General features: G+C 36.6%; 1 protein-coding gene across 3 annotated transcripts in view; it reads left to right on the top strand.

Moving 5' to 3' along the window:
- Positions 1-13,559, top strand: part of ago (F-box and WD-40 domain protein 7) — a 30,255-nt gene extending 16,696 nt beyond the window's left edge. For all 3 annotated transcript variants that reach the window (XM_074094419.1, XM_074094401.1, XM_074094409.1), the window contains exons 9-12: positions 159-340; positions 5,420-5,645; positions 9,345-9,555; positions 10,225-13,559. In XM_074094419.1, the coding sequence (XP_073950520.1) occupies positions 159-340; positions 5,420-5,645; positions 9,345-9,555; positions 10,225-10,511 (906 nt within the window). In that variant the 3' untranslated portion in view covers positions 10,512-13,559. The remainder of the gene's footprint in view (positions 1-158; positions 341-5,419; positions 5,646-9,344; positions 9,556-10,224) is intronic.
- The last annotated feature ends 9,071 nt before the right edge of the window (positions 13,560-22,630 follow it).

Raw genomic sequence — 22,630 nt, 5'->3', positions numbered from 1 at the left:
TCCCCCTGCTATCCATGCTTTGAACTTTCCATGTAACATATTTACACAGTGAGAAAGACGTAAAACGCAGCTTTCCGAGGTTTAACACATTCTATGTCTTTAACATAGCCTAACAGAGGGATTAATATATACCTCATTTACACCTTGTATGGTTGCAGTGCCTGCGAACTCTGGTAGGTCATTCTGGCGGCGTGTGGTCCTCCCAGATGGTGGGCGACTTAGTGATCAGCGGCTCCACGGACCGCACTCTTCGAGTATGGAACGCCAAAACCGGACATTGCCAGAAGGTCCTTGCTGGACACACTTCCACTGTGAGGTGTATGCATCTTTATAATAATAGGTAAGAGCTTTTCAAATTATAAAATAAATTGGGTACTTAAGTGTTATACAGAGAGAAAAGTGCCAGTTTTGTATGTCTTCAGACGCATACAAAGATAGTTAGTGCATGGGACCCCAATCTTTCTATTCTGCTACGCTCTTTAGGTTGCGTGGCGTGGGAACCCCTGAGTTGGTGTACACAAACTTAATAGTAATGCCTTTTAATGTGATAAATTCTTTTGACAATCACATAGAATTGAAAATATCTACACTTCAAATTATTTCTGCAAAGAAACTATGTTTTAGTATCATGTTTTACTCATATGTGTTGATCGTGTGGTCGACCAAGAAATTCATTTATCTTATCACCATAAGGTTCAATGTTAGATATACAGCTAGAAAATATGGCTACATTAAGAACTATTTGATAATGTTCAATCAGCCATATTTATTTTTTATATTGGAAAATTTTTAAGCATTTGGTCGACCATACAGTCATGGGCATAAATGTCTATACAACCATAGGGTCAAATATTATTATTGTTGCCTTTTCGCAACGTAACGTTTGGTAACCTGTTTTATTTCGCAAACTCTAAAACTGTAAATATTTCAGGATTTATTTCATTGCCATCGTGTAAGAACACTTTAGATAAGGTTAGTTTTATAAATATCTTGAAATATACTGAGCGGCATAAAATCTGGCCCTCAATAATAGGTAATTTTGTATGTGGAGTGGGCCAAATTTTGTGCCGCTGAGTATATTTACAGTTTCAAAAGTATTAAACAGTTGGGAAATGAAAAGTTGCGAAATGAAACAGGTTGCCAAACGTTATTCGCCGAAAAATTAGTAAACCATATTTTATTATGTATACACATACTTATGATTAGTGGCATAAAGGTATAGATATTTTTGACGTCTTGGTAACGTACATAATATAATTTTAAACCAGATATCTACTATTATTATATATGTATAATATGAAAGCACTGCGAATTCTTAAAAAAAAAGTTGATGTGATTGATATTATCAGATATTTTGCGTATCATGAATAGTGTATAGTCTGTTTTTTTTTACAACGACACGCCATTTCAATGTGGTGTCAAAGTAAAAATATCAGCATCTCTCAGATCTTAACGTAACACGGTTTTATCTCCAATTACTTGTAACTTTCCCAAATAGCTTGTTCGGGAGGCAAGGGTTGCTCGTTTGAAGGTATTAGATAGATACATTACTGCACACCTATCAAATTTCAAGTCAATCGGATTGTTGAAAGTGGGTTAATAATTGATTTCTAAGATTTTATTTCATAATGTACTATAGGTATATACTAACTTCATATTAAATAGGTACGAGCTTTTGCCCGCAATTCCGTCAGTCTAGAATTCATTTATCCCTGACCCACGGGAACAATGCAATTTTCCGGGATAAAAACTATTCTGTCCTTTCTAGAGTCTCAAATAATCTTCATGCCAAATTTCATCAAAATCGGTTCGGCATTTATAGCGAGAAGAAGTAACTGACAGACAGAGTTACGCATTCATAATTTTAGTGAAGATATTCCAGCATTTAATCCTAATAATTATTATAAATGTGAAAGTTTGTGAAGATGTTTGGAGGTTTCGATGTTTGGATGTTTGTTGCTCAATCACGCAATAACGGCTGCACGGATTTACATGAAACTTGGCGTACAGATAGACAATGATCTGCATTAAGACTAAGATATTTGATATCCCGTAATGCGTTTCCGTGCACGGTACAGAAAAAACAATGGAATTGCCAAAAGCTTCTACTTGTACCGAAACCCGTGTCGCCGGAAATTGGACACACACTTTGAAATCTTCGAAAAAAAATTCTTCTCTTTCTTCTCTTCTCTCTCTTCTCTTTTCTTCTCTTTATATTCGAAAAAAGGTAATAACTTTGAACCGGCAACATTAATTGGACCTTTAAATCAACGTTATACTTATATATATCGCTGAGAGTTCATTTTAATACGTTTAGATTCAACACGACTGAAAATGATTGCTAAGTACATGTCTCTTCTTCAGGAGTCGTAAGCACTAAAGTGATGGGCGCAGCACAGCTACGTTGATATCGATATACCTATTTCATAGGTCAAAGATGAAAATAGGTTTGACTATAAGTATTATGATTAGGTACCTATTACATTACGTTTTTCAAAGTTGACAACAATATTGACGAATCGCAAAACAGACGGTAATTGTGAGATTTAAACCTTATTTGTATGAGGCAAAGTTGTTTTTACCCGACTGCGAAGAAGAAGGGTTATGTGTTTGACCCGTATGTATGTATGTATGTAAATATGTATGTATTATATGTATGTATGTCTATTAATATGTCCTCTCGTAATTACTCAACGATTAAACCGATTTTGATAAATGATACGTCATTGGATTCTCCTATTGACGTGAGTGACTCTGGGTACATAAAATTCTTAAAAAATCCAAATGGCGGATTTTTGGCGCCAAAAGGTGTCTTAATTTTTTTTTAATTCTAAGCACTCAATTTGTGATTAAACCTTAAACCTTTTAAATAAAGCTCAGTTTTCTAGTATGTCTCATACTTTTATATATTTTGGCTGCTACGCTACCAGTGGTGATGTGCGTGCTCCGATTTATTTGTACACGGTGGATGTCCTGAGCAATTTTATCGCTTTGATTGGATCAATGTTAATGACTATTTGGGTGTTTCCAAGTATTTGGTGATCTTGACTGCTACGTACTATATGACGCTGGTACTAAGAATATTAGAGCTGGTCGCGATTCGAATGGGTCCCGACTGTTGCAGTTTAAGTTAGCTACTTAAGAGAGTTCTAGACCACTACGTCCACTTCTTGTTTTCTTCTTTTTAATATTTTTTTAACGCAGTCGGGTTTTTAATGTTTTAAATTTATTGTTTTTTGATAGTTAACCTATTTACCGCTACAAAAAAACGAAGTGATGTGCTCTGTACGCCACAGAAAAACCAGCGACTAATCAACTTGATTTTTAATTCAATTGCAGAAGGATTAATTTCGAGTTTAATGTTGGTCATGTCTAGATGACCGTGGCGCGTGAGACATTCCATTGACTACTAGATGACTGGGGCGGTGAAGGTGAAGACGTTAAACTTCTGAGTAATTCCTTTACTGATTTTTATCAGTTTATTGAAAAAAAAAATACAATCAACTATTTTTCCATCGACTGCGCTGTTATTGCATTGTTAAATAGCGAATCTGGGCGTGATTTATTATTAAATGTATTAGTAAAATAAATTTGACCAATCGCATGACACCACAGTGTGTGAGGTCGCAAAATATTTTTCATAGGTTTTTTTTTACTTTTCTATTTAAATTATTAAAATTCAACTCAACGGAACACTCAGTCAGAAACAAACATTGATAATTTTATCGACAACACCCAATCGCTACTTAGGCGATGTCAATCTTCCTATGCTGTCTAAATGGATAGGGAACATTATCGAACTGCATTGTTTTAGGACAGAGACAAAAGCCGACCTTATTATATTCTGGTAACGATTATTTTTGTATGGTGCGTTTCGTAATAATGTCATATGAAATGGAAAAAAATATAAATTTATCAAATTAAAATGAATTACTCCTTGCTGATGATATGAAATGCCACCTTGGGTGATATTTTTGGTTCGGACATCGTTTTTACATTCTAAAATGGCACATTTAAGGTGATTTTCCACCGGCGAGGCGAGACGAGACGAGGCGAGACTAAAATTGAAATTAGTATGGCAAATTTTCAAATATCTGCTAGCGCATCTTCGGTGGAAATAGTAAGCATTGACGAGGATGTGCGAGACTTGAATTGAAATATTTGTTGTTGTAAAAGTAAACCGTATTGCTTCCCACATAGAGTATAAATTCAATCTGGTTTTCCACCGGCGAGGCGAGACGAGGAGGGGCTAGACGAGAATTGAAATTTTTGTATGGCGGCGCCCGCGACGTCCCGCGGCGGCCCGCGGCAACACACACAACACACAGCAACACGATTCGCGCTATAGGTGTATTGTTGTTCGTTGCTGCAGGGCTACTTCGAAATTCAAAAATCGAAGTTCGTATCCTATCGTCCCTCTCACTCTCGTATTAAATAATATAAGCATCGGAGGGACGGTACGATACGAACTTCGATTTTCGAATTTCGTAGTACTGTTTATTACTTGAGAATACCGTCATGATAGTACAAGCCATGAACACGAAGCGCGACCCTGCAACTGTCCTTAACATAATTAAGTATCTTATTTGTGCGTGACGTAGGTGGTGGCACGGCTCTTTTGTGTTCATGGAGTACCCACTTTTTAACTCTCGCGGTGACTATTAAGTCAATCGCGAGCTCGCGCGGGCTCGCGTGGGCTCGCAATAGCTATTAACGTAATTTTTTTTTGTGGAAAAGGGTCAGTGCGATTTCAATTCTCGCCTCACCTCGTCTCTTCTCGCCTCGCCGGTGGAAAATCACCTTTAGGCATATTTCTCTTAGTTTTAAGTTTTTTTCTTCTTAGCTCTCACAACCGTCACTCATAAGCATTTCTGGCGAACTGACCTATAACTTGTGAAACTCCGCATACTAGTAGCATACGCGAAGCGGCTGCTTGCCATTTCTACTAGTTTTTTCTGTTTTGTGTTCCCGTGGGATAATATTTTAAGTTTAAACAAGAACAGAGGGCACTATCTAAGAACGGTGGCATACCTCAGCTCTCAGACGTGTTAACTTCGTTTGCAATCAATAGATATCGTTGTGCGAGCGACGACCCAAGTAACAAAAATTGGTTATATAATGCCTTTATAGTCCAAAAATTCTGCTCTTAGAACAGCCATATTAGCGCTAATAAGTGTGGGAAATGGCTGACTCTATAGGTAATAAAACTTATAGCAATCATATTACAGCTTTATAAATTCAATCATTAAATCAACTCGACAACTAAAGCTAGTTCTATAGAGGTACTGATTAAACTTGTAACTTGATTTAACGAGTCATTAGGTATTAAAAAAATATATAAATAAGTATGTACTATCACACAAATGTATCTCCAATCCGCTCGGTACCCCATATAAACTAAAGACGTATTTTTGTGCAGGGTGGTATCTGGTTCCCGCGACGCCACGCTGCGTGTGTGGTCGATCCCCGAGGGCCGCTGCCTGCGGGTGCTGGTCGGCCACTTGGCCGCCGTGCGTTGCGTGCAGTACGACGGGAAAGTGGTCGTCTCCGGCGCATATGACTACTTTGTTAAAGTCTGGAACCCCGACACCGGCGAGTGTCTGCACACGCTCGCCGGCCACACCAATCGTGTCTACAGTCTGCAGGTACGCTTTTGTTTTTCATTTAACCTATTTTTAGGGTCAATCCCCTTTATTTTAAACCGACTTTAAAAAGGAGGTTATCAATTCGGTTGTACTTTTTTATGTTTGTTACCTCAGAACTCCGTCATTTATGAACCGATTTGAATTTTATTTTTGCGTTCGTCTAGGAATGTTTTCAATTAGGTCCCATGAGCACCAAATCAGGATCTGATGATTGGATCTTAAGGAAATCGAGAGAACTCTTCAAATGTTTTAGGGACACCTATAGTAAATTGGATATATTTAGTAGTAACTCGTGCATTTGCTCTTGGAAATCATCATTTGGTGAAGTGGAACTGATGATGAAGACCTAAGTTGACCATCGGAGTTACTACCAAATAACAAGTATTTCACGGGTTGAATTTGACACAGTTGCTAAGCAATTAATGCTCCTCGTAATGCATATGGTAAAACGGGTGGTGAAGCACCAGGACTCCTCAATAATGAACGTCTCTGCATCAGAAAAAGCAATCTTTCGTAAAAGGTGACGAGCAGTTGATATTAAACTATTCTACTTATCTTAAATTATATACACTAAAAAGCGTGAAAAAAAAATTATACCAAAAAATTGAACCAACGATTGAGGCACCGACCGACTTCAGACTGGTAGATAATTATTTTCATGGTTTTTTGTATTCTGTTCAATTTTTAGTTATATTTTTTTAAATATCACTGAAATTAGCCTTTATAATTGAGCATCACTTGAGAAATCATAAGGCACAGGTACTTGAAAAGTTATGCCTTCTAATTTTAACCATAGCCAGATATGCCTGATATGCCTCTTTGATTGAATAAATTTGAATATCTCGGGCAGTTGTGCCCTATAGGCTTACGGCATGTACGAAACAATGTACAAAAAATCAGGCAAATGCGCATTTTTTTTCTGACTCTGAATATGTATTTAACTCAATTTCATTAATTTTTCGTTATGATGGCAGAATAAGTGACCCAGGAGACGTTACCATGAAAGTTGACCCTTTAATAGACTTGAAAAGAGGAGGCATTGTAGGTACCTATGGATCTTTATTTCAAAAATTGCTATACTTATTAACATAACAATGCCTGACAAGGAAAACCATTACAATACAAATGGTTTGACTGGGACTCTACTGATAAGGTTTGGGCAACTGTCTGCTAAACATAAAAGAAACAGCTGTAACTAAAGTAATTAAGGATTCGCATTCCTCATTTTCATTCTTTAATATTTTTTGAAAGAAGATAATGCTTGATGCGTTTATGGAAAATATCCTTCAAATTTATGCACGTTTTTTTTTCGTAAGAAAAACTTCTTGATTTTGAATTCCATCGTTAACGGACAATTAAATTATGGCATAATACGTATAACATGTTTTGTTATGGAATTTGTAGATTTACTAAGTTATCACAGAAAACGTGTACAATTATTTACTATAGCTGTTAAAAACAAATTTCGTATGCTCGATCACTGATTTTGCGTTTTGTATTATGCGTAAAATCGTGACACATGTTTAATTCGTTCACGTCCGCGCCAGCTGCTCATGCAATTCATATGAAGCGATGAAGCTTGTTTACTGCTCGCCACATTTTTCTGCGAATCTCATACATTGACCTCATTGTTATAATATTTTTACCTATGATGAGTTCTGTGACGTTTCGAGTTTGAAAGTTTTAGAGACGTACTAGCTAGGTCGTCGCGGGTGCAGCTCGTGGGGCAGACATACCTACTTAGTTCTCGTTAATGCAGGTCATTCTCAATGGTTCTTGAACACATGATAGAGGATTTAATATATGGATATAGATAAAATATTGTATGCAACTGTACGTAATTAGGCCTTAAACACTCATGTGACCCTATTATGAAATAAACCCATACTCTTGTTTTAAGGACCCTTATTACGATACAGTTGCATAAAATACTATTCTAATCAATGGTAAAAATATCAGAATTTTCTTTAGTACCTACCAATTAATAATTTTTTTTTATTTATTCCCGCCAAAATGATCTACTACGCCTGTCAAATGAAGGTCAGAGCTTATTTGTTAAATAATAAATTCATTATATTACATATAAACAGGGAGTAGATATGTTACTAAGTACCGCCTCCCAGTTGAAGATTCATAAACGACCCAATTGTCTCGTGTCGCAATCAGTTTACCTAGCCTCGGTGCGAGTAGTCCGTGAGAGTCAATGTGACAGTTGAACAAATCAATGTAAAATGCCGTAGTGTGTGTTTCGTAAGTGCACAAATTATGGTGCTAACGTGAATTAAGCTCAAGGGATCACATATCACATGTAATATTTGTTTTTTACTACGTATTTTTAGTTAATTTCTAAGTTTTCGTAAAAAATATAAATGCTAAGACGGCAACATAGATTAAAAAATCAGATGCGACAACGTAGGTATCAATATGGCCGGATGAATCATATTATGATATGATACAGATGTGCTATGGCACAGATAGTGGTATTAATTTGAATAATAATATTATTACTATTGAACAAAATAAAGTCCTAAAGTTTCCTATAGTCGCCTAAAAATATTATTAATAATAATACTATTACTATTGACACTAAGTGTGGGCCTAACTTTGAGCATTCTCCTTTGATACAGAGATGGTTTGAATCGTGATGTTGAAGGTTTAGAGTAGCTAATGTGGAACGTTAGTATAGTACCCCGTCAGTGTTAAAATTAACTATTCACAACTTTTTTATAGATTTCCTTCTAATGAGGTCAGGTCCTTCTAGTGCGGTGCCTTATACCGTGTTTATTATTTTTAAGCAGTTATTTTATTAAGTCGAAATAAATTCGGAAGCTATAGATAGTATTAGGTAACTTCCAAAGTTGTTTAATATACTTTTGTGAAAAATGTACATCAATATTTCTGCTCGAAATTGTGACTTGTGTAAATCACTTAATTCAAATGTATATACAAAAGGGATATAATATCAACATATTTTACCATGCCTACTAACCTACAAATTCTGTCACCGCATCCAAACACACTTTTTTTTGTTTGAACAAGGCTTCCCTCTCTGCTTGTTTTTGTTTGAATTTGCTTAACATGGTTAAAATAATCTGTGGCACACCACTTTTGATTGTTTCGCCCATATTTCAGCAGTAAATTTTCAAAAAACTCTATTAACACGCAAAGGTCTAAACTCAACAAGTCACAGAATAGATAATAGTACAAGCTCAAGTGTCTGTTTTCTTATACTCTTTGGTCTGATTGCCCATGACATTTGAATAATGTTGCCACTGAAATAATAGCTGGGTTCAGCTTTCATTAGCCAAACTATAGTACCGTAACATATTTATACATGAAATATCATTGTTCATTACATTATATCAAAATTAAATAACTACAGAAAACGAGTTAAAAAGCATTTATCTCGAAATGGTTTTCGGTTTACTATACATTACAAAAAAATAGATTTTTTCCATTGACTAGTAAGTTTATTCCTACTGATAAAAAAATCAGCCACTTTTAAAAATTTCATCCATCGCCCATTGATATTAAGTTTCAAATTCTAATTATCAATATTTCACGTGGGCCTTAAGAGGATAAAGGCACATAAAACTGCGAACAATCATTATAAATTATATAGCTTGAGCAATCGCTTGAGCCGAAATTGGCCAGGCGAGCTGTATTGTTATACTTATTTCAATCGTTTTATTTATCCAGTTCGATGGCATCCACGTGGTGAGCGGGTCGCTGGACACGTCGATTCGCGTATGGGATGTAGAGTCTGGCCAACTGAAGCACACGCTGACGGGCCACCAGTCGCTAACGTCCGGCATGGAGCTGCACTCCAACATTCTCGTCTCCGGCAATGCTGACTCAACCGTAAAGGTCTGGGACATCACCACCGGGCACTGCCTTCATACGCTGTCTGGTAAATTACTACTTCGTTATAACTATTATCTAGTTTTATTAATTTATTAATATAACTAATCTAACCATAAAAAAAACATTTTTAATATAAGTTTTTTTGCTAACTGTACTTTTTGCTGACTGTACTTGCATTGCCAGCCAAACTACATTTGCAGACCAAATTATAAGTCGGTGCTATTAACGGTTGAAGAGTTCCGTCCTGCGGAGACAATTCTGGCTGGACTACCAGGATGTCACTACTAGATTATTGTATTGTCACGCAATTTACATAAGTATTCCAAATTTCAAGTCAATCTGACTACCGGAAGTTGGTCAAATTTAGACAAACAACGGGACAGGCGAAACTAAATAAAAGCTTGTAAAAAGCAGAAACAAATTAAAACCATTTTGTAAACTTTTTTTTTTGTGGCAATTGGCGCGTGATTGCATTACCTAGATGAAGATTTTACTTCATGCTCTAACTAAAGCATGGTCGTTTTATGCCTACTTCCACTATAAATACGAAAATTACAAGCATGAGAAGTAAAATAGAGAAGTAGTTAAGCAGTTGACGGTCTTGCTTTTTTTGCGCTTGGATGCAGTCCCCTTAGACCCTTGGGCAGAACTGCCGCCGAGTCACACTGTAGAGGGTGTACAGATGACAGTATTAACGCTAGCGAAAATGTTTCAGGTCCTAATAAACATCAATCAGCGGTGACGTGCCTGCAGTCGAGCAACCGGTTCGTCATTACATCATCAGACGACGGCACGGTGAAGCTGTGGGACGTTCGCACGGGAGAGTTCATCCGTAACTTGGTGGAGCTGAGCTCAGGCGGGTCGGGCGGCGTGGTGTGGCGCATCCGCGCCTCCGCAACCAAGCTCATCTGCGCCGTCGGCTCACGCAACGGCACCGAAGAAACTAAGCTGCTCGTGCTCGACTTCGACGTGCCTGGCGCCTGCCGCAAATGTGACGAATAGCATCGACTCAACCGACGCTTAATGCGTCGCTACGTTAACCTTTACGCGCCGTGGAACTGCTAAACGCGACGCCGCGCCCGGCTACTAGCGCCTTACTTCAACTGTTACACCGTAGTGCATGGAATAGCAAACGCTGGCAGGGTTGTGCATATGGCCGGAGTCGGCTATACCTCTATATCTAGCTTCGGGCTGTTAATATAACAATGGCTATATTGTTTAATTATATTCCGTGTTTTGTTTAACTCATTGAACGCCATCGACATGCACAAAAGTTATTGTTATTACCTATAAATTATGTCAAAATGCAAAACGCGAAATGAAACTATAATCTTGCACATAGGTTGCTATCGCACGCTGAAGTTCGGACGACTATAAGAGTTCCAATGCTTCACACGCTGTGGGCGTTCAAGAAGTTAATCGGCAAACTATTAATGTTCCTCTTTCAAAATACTGACAAAACTACAGAAAAATCCGACAATTTCAATTGCAAATAATTATGCTCTATCAGAAACTATGATGATGATCAGAAACATGAGAGTGAATTTGCGGAGTATGATATCGAATTCAAATTCTTTGATGACAAGTTGAATAACCCACAACTAGATCAAAAATATGATTAGCTGCGACTCATTAAGTAATTGTGTCTTTTTTTCTTTTTTTTTGTGTAAAAATTTGGAATTGAAATAAAAAAATACAAAAAGATTCCAAAAAACCAATCTTTTTTTCTCAGCGGGAGTGACACTTAGTGCTGGTGCATTTTCGCCTATATTGACACTCAATTACAACTCTTAATTCACAATGGCCTCTAGCCTACTAAGATATAGTTTCGCAAAGCTTACTTTGTATCGTGACTCAAATCACAATGTAAGGAATTACGTACAATCAACTCTAGCTGTAAGCATTTTTTTTGTTGGTAACACGTTGCCAAACAGTTTTTTCACATTGTAATTTCATAGCCGTCACATTTCCCCCATATCATATTCAGCCGAAATTATTACGTAGATCTTCGTTTTAAGGACAGTCGAGTTTTTGCTATTCCATCGTATATATAAAACATGCAGTTTTGTGCGCGCAAGCCGCCGCCGGCTCGCTAGTGCGCGCGCCGCAAAGGTTAGTGTCACGTGCAGTCATACCGACCAACAAACACTTATAACGACTTGCCGTCACATGTAGTGGATGATGAATATTTCATACAGTCTACCCACCGCACAGCTCTGTGTACGAGTGAATAATTAAGTGTAGCGCCCGGACAACCACGACATTTCGTGTAACTCAAGTATCCATGTACTCACCAGGTAACCTTATTGAACATTATTATTATTACATTATGTATCAAGTATAGTCCTTAATATAAATATTCATGTTTATACGATTTGTTCACTCGATCAACATGGTAGCTTCTTTACCATCACTATTGCCAAATTTCAAATGTATGCTTCATTATCCCAAAGAATTGTGAAAACATTGGTTTAGGTCTTAAGACTTAAGTTTAATTATTACGCAGCAATAAAGTGTCTGATCACATTTAAGGTGTAATATGAAAATGATTTTAGTTTTACAGTTGTCATCTTAGACTTGCTCCGTATTTGAAGTTTGCTGGTGACGGTTGCCATTTGTCGCATTTTATTTGCTGAGGCCCGAGCCTTCTAGCCTGTTACTGTAGGAGAGGAAGTCGTCGATCTGTATATTAGATTACAGGCCAGCCTAGGTTATTTGACTACTACTACCATTGTGTTGTTTTTGGTTTATTGTTTATTTAAATATTGTCAGTAATTTTTAACTTTTAACATAATAATTCCCGTATTTAAAGGTGTTTGTTTCCTTTCGATTTGGAAAGATGACTTTATAATTTTATGTTTAATGACCTATTAAAATAATGACGTTTGATTTATATATTTTTTCCAATAATTTATCCTGTAATATTTATGTTTTAATCAAAGAACTAGTAATTTGTATGTTAATGCTATTACAACGTGTCAAATATTATTTCACATGTAATTGATGGCCAGCAATTTTATTATTTTAATTATTAATCATAGTCTGTTAAGATAACGTAATAAATATATGTCTAATTATAACCATAATTAATTAATAAACATTTCCGACTCTTAATAATACCGAATTAAAGTGTAAACATTTGAATAGTTGGGCAGACGTGCTGCGCGCCCCGCGATCCGGCGTCGCGGCGGCCCGCGGCTCGCGAGCCCGCGCCCCGCTGCAGGCGCAGGCTCCCGTCGTTATTGTGTATATAATTATAATCGTATAGTGATGTGATCATTGGAGCGCGACGTCGACGCCTCTGTTCTATGATGGCTGATTTAATTAATAATTAAACAAAGACTGAAGCATAGGTATAGCGTAATATTTAAAGTATTAATGTAGTTACTCCTATGTACTACCGATCATCACACTGGGTATACCTTTGTTGACTCTCGTCATCGTTTTGTTCAGACATGTTTCGATTTAGTTTTGAATAAAATTGTATCATTATTATTATGTTATATGTTGTTTAGCTGTTACGGGGCCGTGACTCCGTTACTTCATTTAATCTTTGAAAATTTCTTGTAGTTATTATGTAATTTAGGTTTAGCTTCATTTGTATCACTTCTACCCCCAGGTACTGCGCAATAGCATATTTAAAATTATTTAAAGCGATGGAGACGCTGACGCGTCGTTGTCCCTAATAGGTCTCCTGCAACATGTACTAACAATAGTTCAGCATAAGAATCGCGCGTGGTAGCTTACTGTGTCGTTCTGTTTGCCAAATTAATGTTACGGAATATAAACTGCTTCTTTGTCCAACAACTTCAGTCGACATCCTGGTTTTCTACATGGCAAACAAATGGAAATGCTACAACATGTATTTTTAGGAATTACATTTCTTTAATTTACTTTGTCATTTATTTGTTTACGATCAAAATGATTCATTTGTACTATTAATTATTGTTAGCTGCGTACGACAGCGATATTATCGCGTTGTTATTTTTCCTGTCTTCACTACTTTGCTTTTATTGTATGATTATTAAATAAAAATCCAATTGTTTTCAACGCTTTTGTGTTATTAATTTACGGATTTTTATTCGAATACTTACGAATTGCATCGACTTCAAACCAAGGGCCCTGGAAATGACTATGACCGTGAATCCCTGAAGACGAGAGGTTCCGAATTTCAGGACAGTAATAAGTTTATTTTATTAGTATGGGAAGTAATTAGACGTTGAATTGTCAATTTGTTAACTTTACACAAAAGCAATTCGGGTCAGTACATAAGTAGAGCATCAGTTGGTAAATAATGCAATAAGTCTCGAAAGAGTTGAAATCCACATCGCTTCCCTTGTACTAGTGATTAGATTGGTCAACCTGTGCACATGCAAAATGCAAAAAATTGACCAAAAATATGTGTTAACGGCGTAAAAGCGTGTTCAGAGTTTGATTGAATTTTTGCTTAGAAGCACAAAAACTACTGTATCAGATTTCAAGTCAATGGGGAAGGTCTGAAAAATTAATAAACGGTTGAAACTTTTTATATCAATAGGAATAACCTTTCTAATGAACAGAAAAAAATATCAGATTTTTAAGTAGCATCAATAACTTTTATAAAATGAAAGTTTTCTTTACCGCCAAATTACGACAGTCCGGTCGGTTACGGGTTGTTCCATAGTCCAGAATAAAAAACATTAAAAAAGAATTTGTGTCTTTGACTCGATCGTTTTGACAGGTGACACTTGGGTGACACTCTTTACCGGGCCGAATAATACTGACATGGAAATACCGACCCTGTTTTTCATGTACACGCCCATAGAAACTGACATGAGCTTCTATGGGTGTTAATTGAAAAACAGGGTCGGTATTATCCGAGCCGATAAAGTGTTTCCACGAGTTTACACGACCATAATATGTGCGTCAACGCTCGAAGAAAATAATACTGCTACTACGAAATTCCAAGTTGGGATCGTACCGCCCCTCTCACTCTCGTATTAAAAAATATCAGCGTCAGCGGGACGGCAAGATACGAATTTCGAATTTTGCATTTCGTGGCCTATAGGGTAAGTGTACCAGTGAATGGACACTTAAGGAAATTTGGACTTTAAAAATTAATTTTAGACAGTTGGGCAGTGTTTTTAAACTGTAGTTGACTAACATCACCATTATTCTACAGTATTACTGCACAATTGGAAGATATAGCACCATTTAAGGGAAAAATGGAAAATTACCAAATAATGTATTGAATCAGGCGTTACTTTGCGAAGGTCCATATCAATGAACTAAAAGAATTTCCTTGCCCACCCGCGATCTTACGATAGCTAAGCTTATGCAAAATATGCGTGTTCTTGCAGTTCTTCCACCTCCACACTGTAAGAACACACACAAATCACACAAACCCATCTATCACCACCACCACACTACACTGACGCGTTTCGAACTCAACCAGAGCTCATCTTCATAGTGACACAACCGTACACCATGCTACCAGTTGTTAGACAACAACTAACAACTCTCTTAGCTATCGCAAGGGCGCGGGTGGGCAAGGAAATTCTTTTAGTTCATTGGAAAATTACCAGTTAATGAACGCAAAATTCCAGTGAATGAACAAATGGAACCAATGAATTAACAAACTTTAAATAATGATGTTTTGTTATATTATAAAAATACAAAAGCGAAGTTATTTACACAACTAGGTGCATGGAAGGCTGCCATAAGGACCCTTTTCTATGGATTGTCACATATACTTATTATATTCCACCAGTTAAATAAGAAGAATAAGAATAAAATAATTTATTTGAAATATAATAATGTTACAATAAAGGTTCATCGGCGGACTCCGCACATAGACTCCGGGCCTGTCTGTATCGAGACAATTTACAATAAAACAGTTACTTAAGTAATTGAACTAATACCTACTAAGTTGACACAAAGCAAATTCTTAACCTAAGGCTGCCTGCAATAACCTCCTCAGTTAAAAGACAAAAAGTCAACTGTTTTATTTGTGAAACATAGGTAACGGCTGCATAAATACAGAGATGTTACATTTCACGGTTTTATCGTAGCTAAGAGTCATCAACCAAGTTTCAATTACTTTTTTGAGATTTTTGGGATAAGTTTTTCATACTTTTATATGCTGACATGCTTCATTGTAAATGAATATAGGTATAAATGTATATGGGATAGTAAGGTGGCAATCGCCTCGCAAATGTTGATCTTATGGTCGGTATCGGTATTTTATATTTGCGTAGTTTGGTAAGGTTTGCAAAATCTTTGGATGAGACAGTTAACTTGTGGATTACTGTAGTTACTTTTAAAATAAATAATTGACGTACTTGTAAGACTTTAGCTACACAATAAAGTTCATTTGTAGGGAACCTGCGAGGTTTACCTAGCACGACCGCTCGTTGAGCAGTCCCCAGTTCTCGCAAAATAGTTTTAGCGATGCCATGCCACCCCATGCTAACAGGCCGTAGGTACCTACGTAAGGGCAGACTGGCATAAGGCTTTGAAGATCACAATGTAATTTTGGAAATTAAGTAAAATTCCATTCCTAAATCCCAGCTTTACAAGAACAAAGCAGCAGGTAGTTTTAATATCCTACTACTTAATACAATACTCGTTAACACGAAAGTTTGTGTATACCTACTAAAACGGCTGAACGGATTCAGCTGCTTTAATATATAGAAATACAGTCGTATCAAATATTAATGAACGCTTTGTTGGGTCAGATGTTCGTGCTGATGACTTTACTACGTCCTAAATTTGTAAGGCAACGCGACTCCAAAACTAGCAATAATTGTATACAGCGGCGTCTTGAGACTCTTGAGCCCATGTAGCGCCCGTGTGCAATTATTACTTTACCGCCATCTAGGAAACGCGCGGTCAAATTGGAATAGGTAAAAAGTGTGACAAAGTGCCGCGTCCGGCGCCCCTAACACCGCTGCGCCCGTGTGCAACGCACATCCTGCACTATAGGTAAAGACGCCTCTGATTGTATAATTACTCGTTCTATTATATTGATTGTTCGCAATAGGATATAAGATTGAGTTAAAAGAAAAGGTTTGGTAAGTAGGTAAATTGAAGAAACTAGATTCCGATTTTTTTTAACTTTACAGTGTCTTTTTGGAGTCGGTTTTATTTTTTTGTTAAAAATTTTCTTTATTTATGTTAAATATGTCTATTTTTATCCACGTGTGGTACTTATTGGTTTATTTATTTAATTAAGTAATACTGTACAATACATCGCTAATTTACGTACCTATAGGTAAATTGAGAGGAAAAAAATATAAATTAAAAAACAGATTATAAATGAAACCATACTATTTTGCTCTATTTTATGTATTCATTCAGACAACGGTACACGGTGACAATAACGAACTTAAACATTTTACATCACTAAAAATAATTGGTTGAGACAATGAGATAGGGATACAATACAATTATGAATTGGTCACTAAAATAATCATGTTACAAACACGGCAATATTGTAATCTAAATTCTTTAAACTTGTTATGACACCAATTATAATTTAGGTATAATTGTACTTGACATAGACATTGAAAATAATTTGGCATGGTTGTGATGTGTACTCCGAACGAACTGTCTGCAGGCTCAATAATAGATACCCTTATTAAAGTCTTAGTACTGCTGATAAAACTACTGTTATAGGTTCATCTGATATAGGTTATCCAAGTCCCAATTGGATCCCAACAGTTCTTCGTAGAGTAGTTGCGTTGCATAGGGCGTTGGTACGAGAATATATTCCTATACCTTATATTTACGATCAGCATTTTCGCATTGACACTTCGAATGCTGTTTCCTTGACGGTCGACCAAAGCTCGGGCGTCAAGGAATACTTCGGAGTAAGAATAAAAAGTTGTTGTTCGTTCGGGTGGCACAATAACTTATACATTGATATAGTTAACACATGCGTATAAATTAACTTACCAATAGTAACTAAACCGTTAAAATAAAGTGATGATTTGTAAATAAACACAGGTAGAGAACTAATTAATAAGGAACATAGATGCTGAAATAAGAAATAAATCTTAACAACGATTAATTGAATCCGTAACATAACTTTTATAACGACAATAATTACAGCGACCTATTTCATCTTCTATAATACAATAAACTGAAGTACTGCGTATCTATTTGCTTTTGATAAGTGAATTAACCGTCAATAAATAATCGTTCTATTGGCTAACGGTTACTCCTACGACTTCAAGAGCTGGATTCAGACTTAGCAATCCCGCTTGCATTGCAATGACAAAATTGAATATGTCTTTTATCTTTTAGCTGTAACGGTGACATATTAGATTTAGATGTCATTGTTTTTTATTGTATCGACTTATCAAGTTATCAGTTATCAATGTCGAAGTAGGCCTGTTTGACTTAACGCTTCAACTGTTATTTTTATTATAGGTACGTATAAACTATCGCTAGTAGGTAAGTGCGCGAAAAGATGAAAAAGTATGAGAGCAGTTTTCTTTTCTATGCGATTTTCTTCTTGCTTTTTAAACATTTGACTCGAATTAGTAATGCTTTTATGGTTAGAACCTAGCACTTTACTTCTTCGTATTCGCTGAATATATTTTCCCAAATATCTTTATATTTTCATATGAATCACGAAACCAAGTTAAGTGCCAGTAGGTAAGAACATTTGAAGATTTTAATTCAAAGTTGATCATAAAATAACGACACGGCTTACTTTCTCAAGCTCATTTAGAATCATCTTTATGTTAAGCATGATAGTGTGTTGATTTGTTGTATAAAATTCGGATAGATACGAGGTTGAGAAAGTACATGGGCGATAAGAGATTCTTTCCATTTGAAATGTCTAGATTAGGTACATCGACATAATAGCATATATACAGTGAACATTTACTATTTTATCAGCTATAATCGCTCTTTTGTAACATTATAAATTATTCCTTTGAATAGTAGGTACTTAAATATGTCGTAGGAGAACCCAATCTTTATTCTTAATGATATGCAATGTAAAATCTTCTGTTGAGGCGAAAGCAAGAGTAGGTAATAGATTGGCAATGTTGGTATCTACCTACCTACTTATATAACGTAGGATATTAGCACAGAACTAATAATAGGAGGAATGAAATTGTTACCAACGATATCGTCTCTTTGTCCCTTGCTATAAATGCACACGCGCAATTAATTCGAGTGGCGATTGTTTACAGACTGAGCTTGGAAAATGAAAACCTAGATGGCTTATTAGCCAGATGGCCGCCTCACGCTTTTACCTCGTAGCACATTTCTATTCTTCTTATTGCTAGTTATGTGAATTTTAGAATGGGTTGACACACCAACACATCCTAACTTAAAGTAAGCAGTCTATTTGTGTTGAACGCGAAATTAAAAGACGGTAATTTACCTGCCTACATACATACTAAGTATATTTAGTTAAATTGCCTGGTTCACCAAACTAATCGTTATCACCTTGTGACAAAGGTAGGTATCAACTTTAGTGAGAATGTTATACTTTGAGCCCACACTGACTGGCTTTAAAACAATATCCGTTTAAACTAAACAAATAAATAATAAATTGCGATATACAGTTAAACTTAGCAACATTCAGTCCTCTATAAAGTGAACATCTTGCGAAACATAATAATTGTTCTTTACATTAAAATATTATAGTGTTATTATATCACAAATAAGATAGAGGAGATTTATATCTGATGTCATGTAGTACCCACACGCGGTGCCAGACCACCCGCTGGTACCTAATGTATGTCGTAAATAGGAATTAAATCATAAATTAATGTCTAATATGTATAGATTTACATATACCTACTAACCAAAACCACCTTTTGTGCAGTGAACGTAAACAAACATGGAAGTGTTAGGTAGGTTGCGCCGGCGCCGGTTCAGCGCCTCTAGCGGTGGTGCCTCCGACCACTAATTACTTAACTCCAAAAAAAGGTCGCATATCTCCTTACATCTGGGAATGCTATCTATTTAGATGACATCATTGATGCTTCTCAAGAAAGGGTAGGTACATAAATACATAAGTAATTTTAGCCTCTTTTTACACACAGCGAGGCTAAACTCATACTGCCATACAGTTGTAAATACATGCGGTGACAAACAATCGCCGATTTGCCGTAAGCAAATTTCGCTGAAAACATGTTTAAATAAAACCGTTTAATTATAGTCAGCACCTAGTGCGAGTGCCCGAGGATACGCGATCCATACGTAGCTTCAAACGCAGTTTCCATATACATTTACGTTCAATGCTTTTGTAATTGTTTACAATAATATTATAAATATTGTTACTTATCTATCACGAAAATAATATAGTTACTTGTTTATGTAAGTATTTGAAATGTATAGGTATACTTTTTACCAGTACAATAAATTATTTAAAGTTTAAATTATAACTACAGAATCCACATCATGATATAAAATGAACTTTTAAACATTCAGTTCAAACGAATGGCACTTTGCTATGTCTGCATTGTTTCTCAATGGAATTTGGTGAACATTTTACAGAAACAAATATAATAATTAATTTTGACGCCGAATATTCAGCTAACGCTTGCCTGTCAGGGTATAACCACATCGGCCAAATATATAATTTTATTTATATTTTTTCTATAATAATAGTCATATGTATTTAATTTTATATAATAATTTTGAATTTTCATTACTCTAACGTTTTTATAGTTAAGCACGTGAGTGCGTGCGGTGGCGTGGCGGCGCGTGCGCAGCGGCGGCGCCGCGCCGGCAGCCGGCGCCTCGCCGCCGCCCGCTTTCATCCGATTTTCGCCGCACCCATCCCAACACTTACTGTGGTCAAAAATTTGGAAGGCACTTGCTACTTTTTTCAAAAATTTTAAATTACTTTTTGAACACATTAGCCTAGACTTAGACAATAGAAAATATGCGTAGTAACATTTACCAAAAATTACGCAATTCATCCGAAACGTATAGGCCATTATATAACTTTATTTTTTTTCCTATATTTAAACGTTATTTCCAAAAGGATAGCCAAATAGTTTCAACACTAGATCTGAATCGCAAATGTACTTTTTAATAATTTGGTCTTTTTTATACACTAATTCCAAACTTTAACCGAATCGATATTCCAAATCCCAAATAAACGTGAAGTATCAAGGCCACTTGGAGACTTATTTTACATGCCCCGAGCGTGTCCGCGCCGGGCGCCCGAGGCGAGCGCCAACGATTGTCCGCCAACATTGCTAAATGGTATACCCTTGCGGCAAGAAGGTCCGTATACTAATAATTTCCCTCCAAAACTATGAAACAAAGTAACTTTGCGTCCAGGAAGTTCTCAATAAAACAAATTTGTACATATATACCTTAAGAGATGTCGAAGTCACTCTGGGGATACCAGATGCCCGACTCGGCTGACGAATTAAAGTTCGCAAGATAAACATGTCGCCAGCTTCAACATATATTGACTGATCGCTACTATTTAGTCACGTATATTAAGCTAATCTAAGAAAATTTAAATGTATAATCTAGCTACACATAGGTCAGCAGACGCTCGAGTGGTCGTACATTCAATGCTTGGCGATGTGTGCTCTTACTTACAACTAATCGGGCCAGCGGCTCCCTCCGCACATTGACGGCCGCAAATCATATGAAAAACGAGTGTTTGACGTAACGCTATATGTCGAAACAATAATAATAATAAATACAGCATTGCCCTAGAGGGTTTGTTAATGTGTAGAGGTCCGTCGGGCCCTGCAGGTCTAAGTTAGCCTAACATTTGGAACTTCACTACTCGCTAATCATACATCTATATTACATTTGGCGATCACTAAGTCTACTCGTGATGCTCTTGGGCCACGACAGCCGCAGCCTCCTCGCACTTGCTGATCAATGCTTTTGCAAACATACATACTCGTAAACGCATTATCTATTTTTTTATTTTCTGTTCAGATCTACTGAAACGGGACATATTCACAATAGCTTGGGTTGGTGTACAGGGTGGAAAGTTGAGATGGGGCAGCAAGGGCAGCTACTAGATCCCTTGCTGCTACGCGAAAATGCTCTTAGGAGACCTTTACGAACATTTTGAGTGATGACAATCGACATTCACAGTTTTTTTGTAAAATGTACAGTTAGCAAGAAAATTGACAGATTTCACCTTTTGTTTTATGCCAACCGGTCCCATTTCTATCAAGTATTAAAACACTCTTTGAGACCAACTAAGGTAAGAGTACTAGAACACCCAAATATCAAAGAAAACTTTTTCCATACAGTTCGTAGGGTAATAATTTGCAAAGTGAAACTTTCGCATGTTGTTTTTACGAATATGAATCCTCTATATGCTTAAAGAAAATTAAACAGTATGTAGACAACTCAAAACTGAACATTTTAACTAAAGTTAGTGTCTTAGTCCAGTATTGCTGCCCCATCTCAACTTTCCACCATGTATAAATACGATAAAGAACGGAAAGATGAGGAACTGGGTTTGAATCTCGTCGGCTCAGTTGAAAATTTTTCTGTTGTTTTCTTTGTGTGAACTCTCGTTTCTGTAGAGCTAACATTCATCATCATCATCATCATCATCTCAGCCCTAGGACGTCCACTGTTGGACATAGGCCTCCCCCACAGACCTCCAGTTGCTTCGGTGGCAGCGGCCTGCATCCACCGAACAGACATCCAGAGCTAACATTATACCGGGAAAACTATAAAAATTTTAAAATCGGAAAAACATACATTATGTATAATTTTGTGATAGCACGAGCACTTGTATGAGCATCAGCCATTTATTAGATATTTTAAACTCTATTTGCCGTTGTTTGTTATGCTGTTCTGAAAGTAGGAACCTGTAGAAGCCGTCACAGCGACGACACAGTCGATTTTCAGGTAGGTAGATTTTTCTTGGACAGGGTGGGTAAGAATTCTGATTAAATAAGATTACGATTCTTTAAAAACCGAAGCAGAGATAGTGCGGAGTAAGAAATATGATGAAAAATTATGCAAAAAGGATTCGTTATTTTAAATAGTTTCTGTATTTGACGTTTGTCTTTTGATTCGTTTTGATTGGGGGATCGTTACGTACCTAACTTCATATTGCGAATAGATTGGCCGAAAAATTCCTGGCTAAACTATGATTAATTAAAAATTAAAAAAATACG

The sequence above is a fragment of the Choristoneura fumiferana genome, chromosome Z (genome assembly GCF_025370935.1).
Source record: "Choristoneura fumiferana chromosome Z, NRCan_CFum_1, whole genome shotgun sequence".
NCBI lineage: Eukaryota > Metazoa > Arthropoda > Insecta > Lepidoptera > Tortricidae > Choristoneura > Choristoneura fumiferana.
This window is presented reverse-complemented; position numbering and strand designations above follow the sequence as displayed.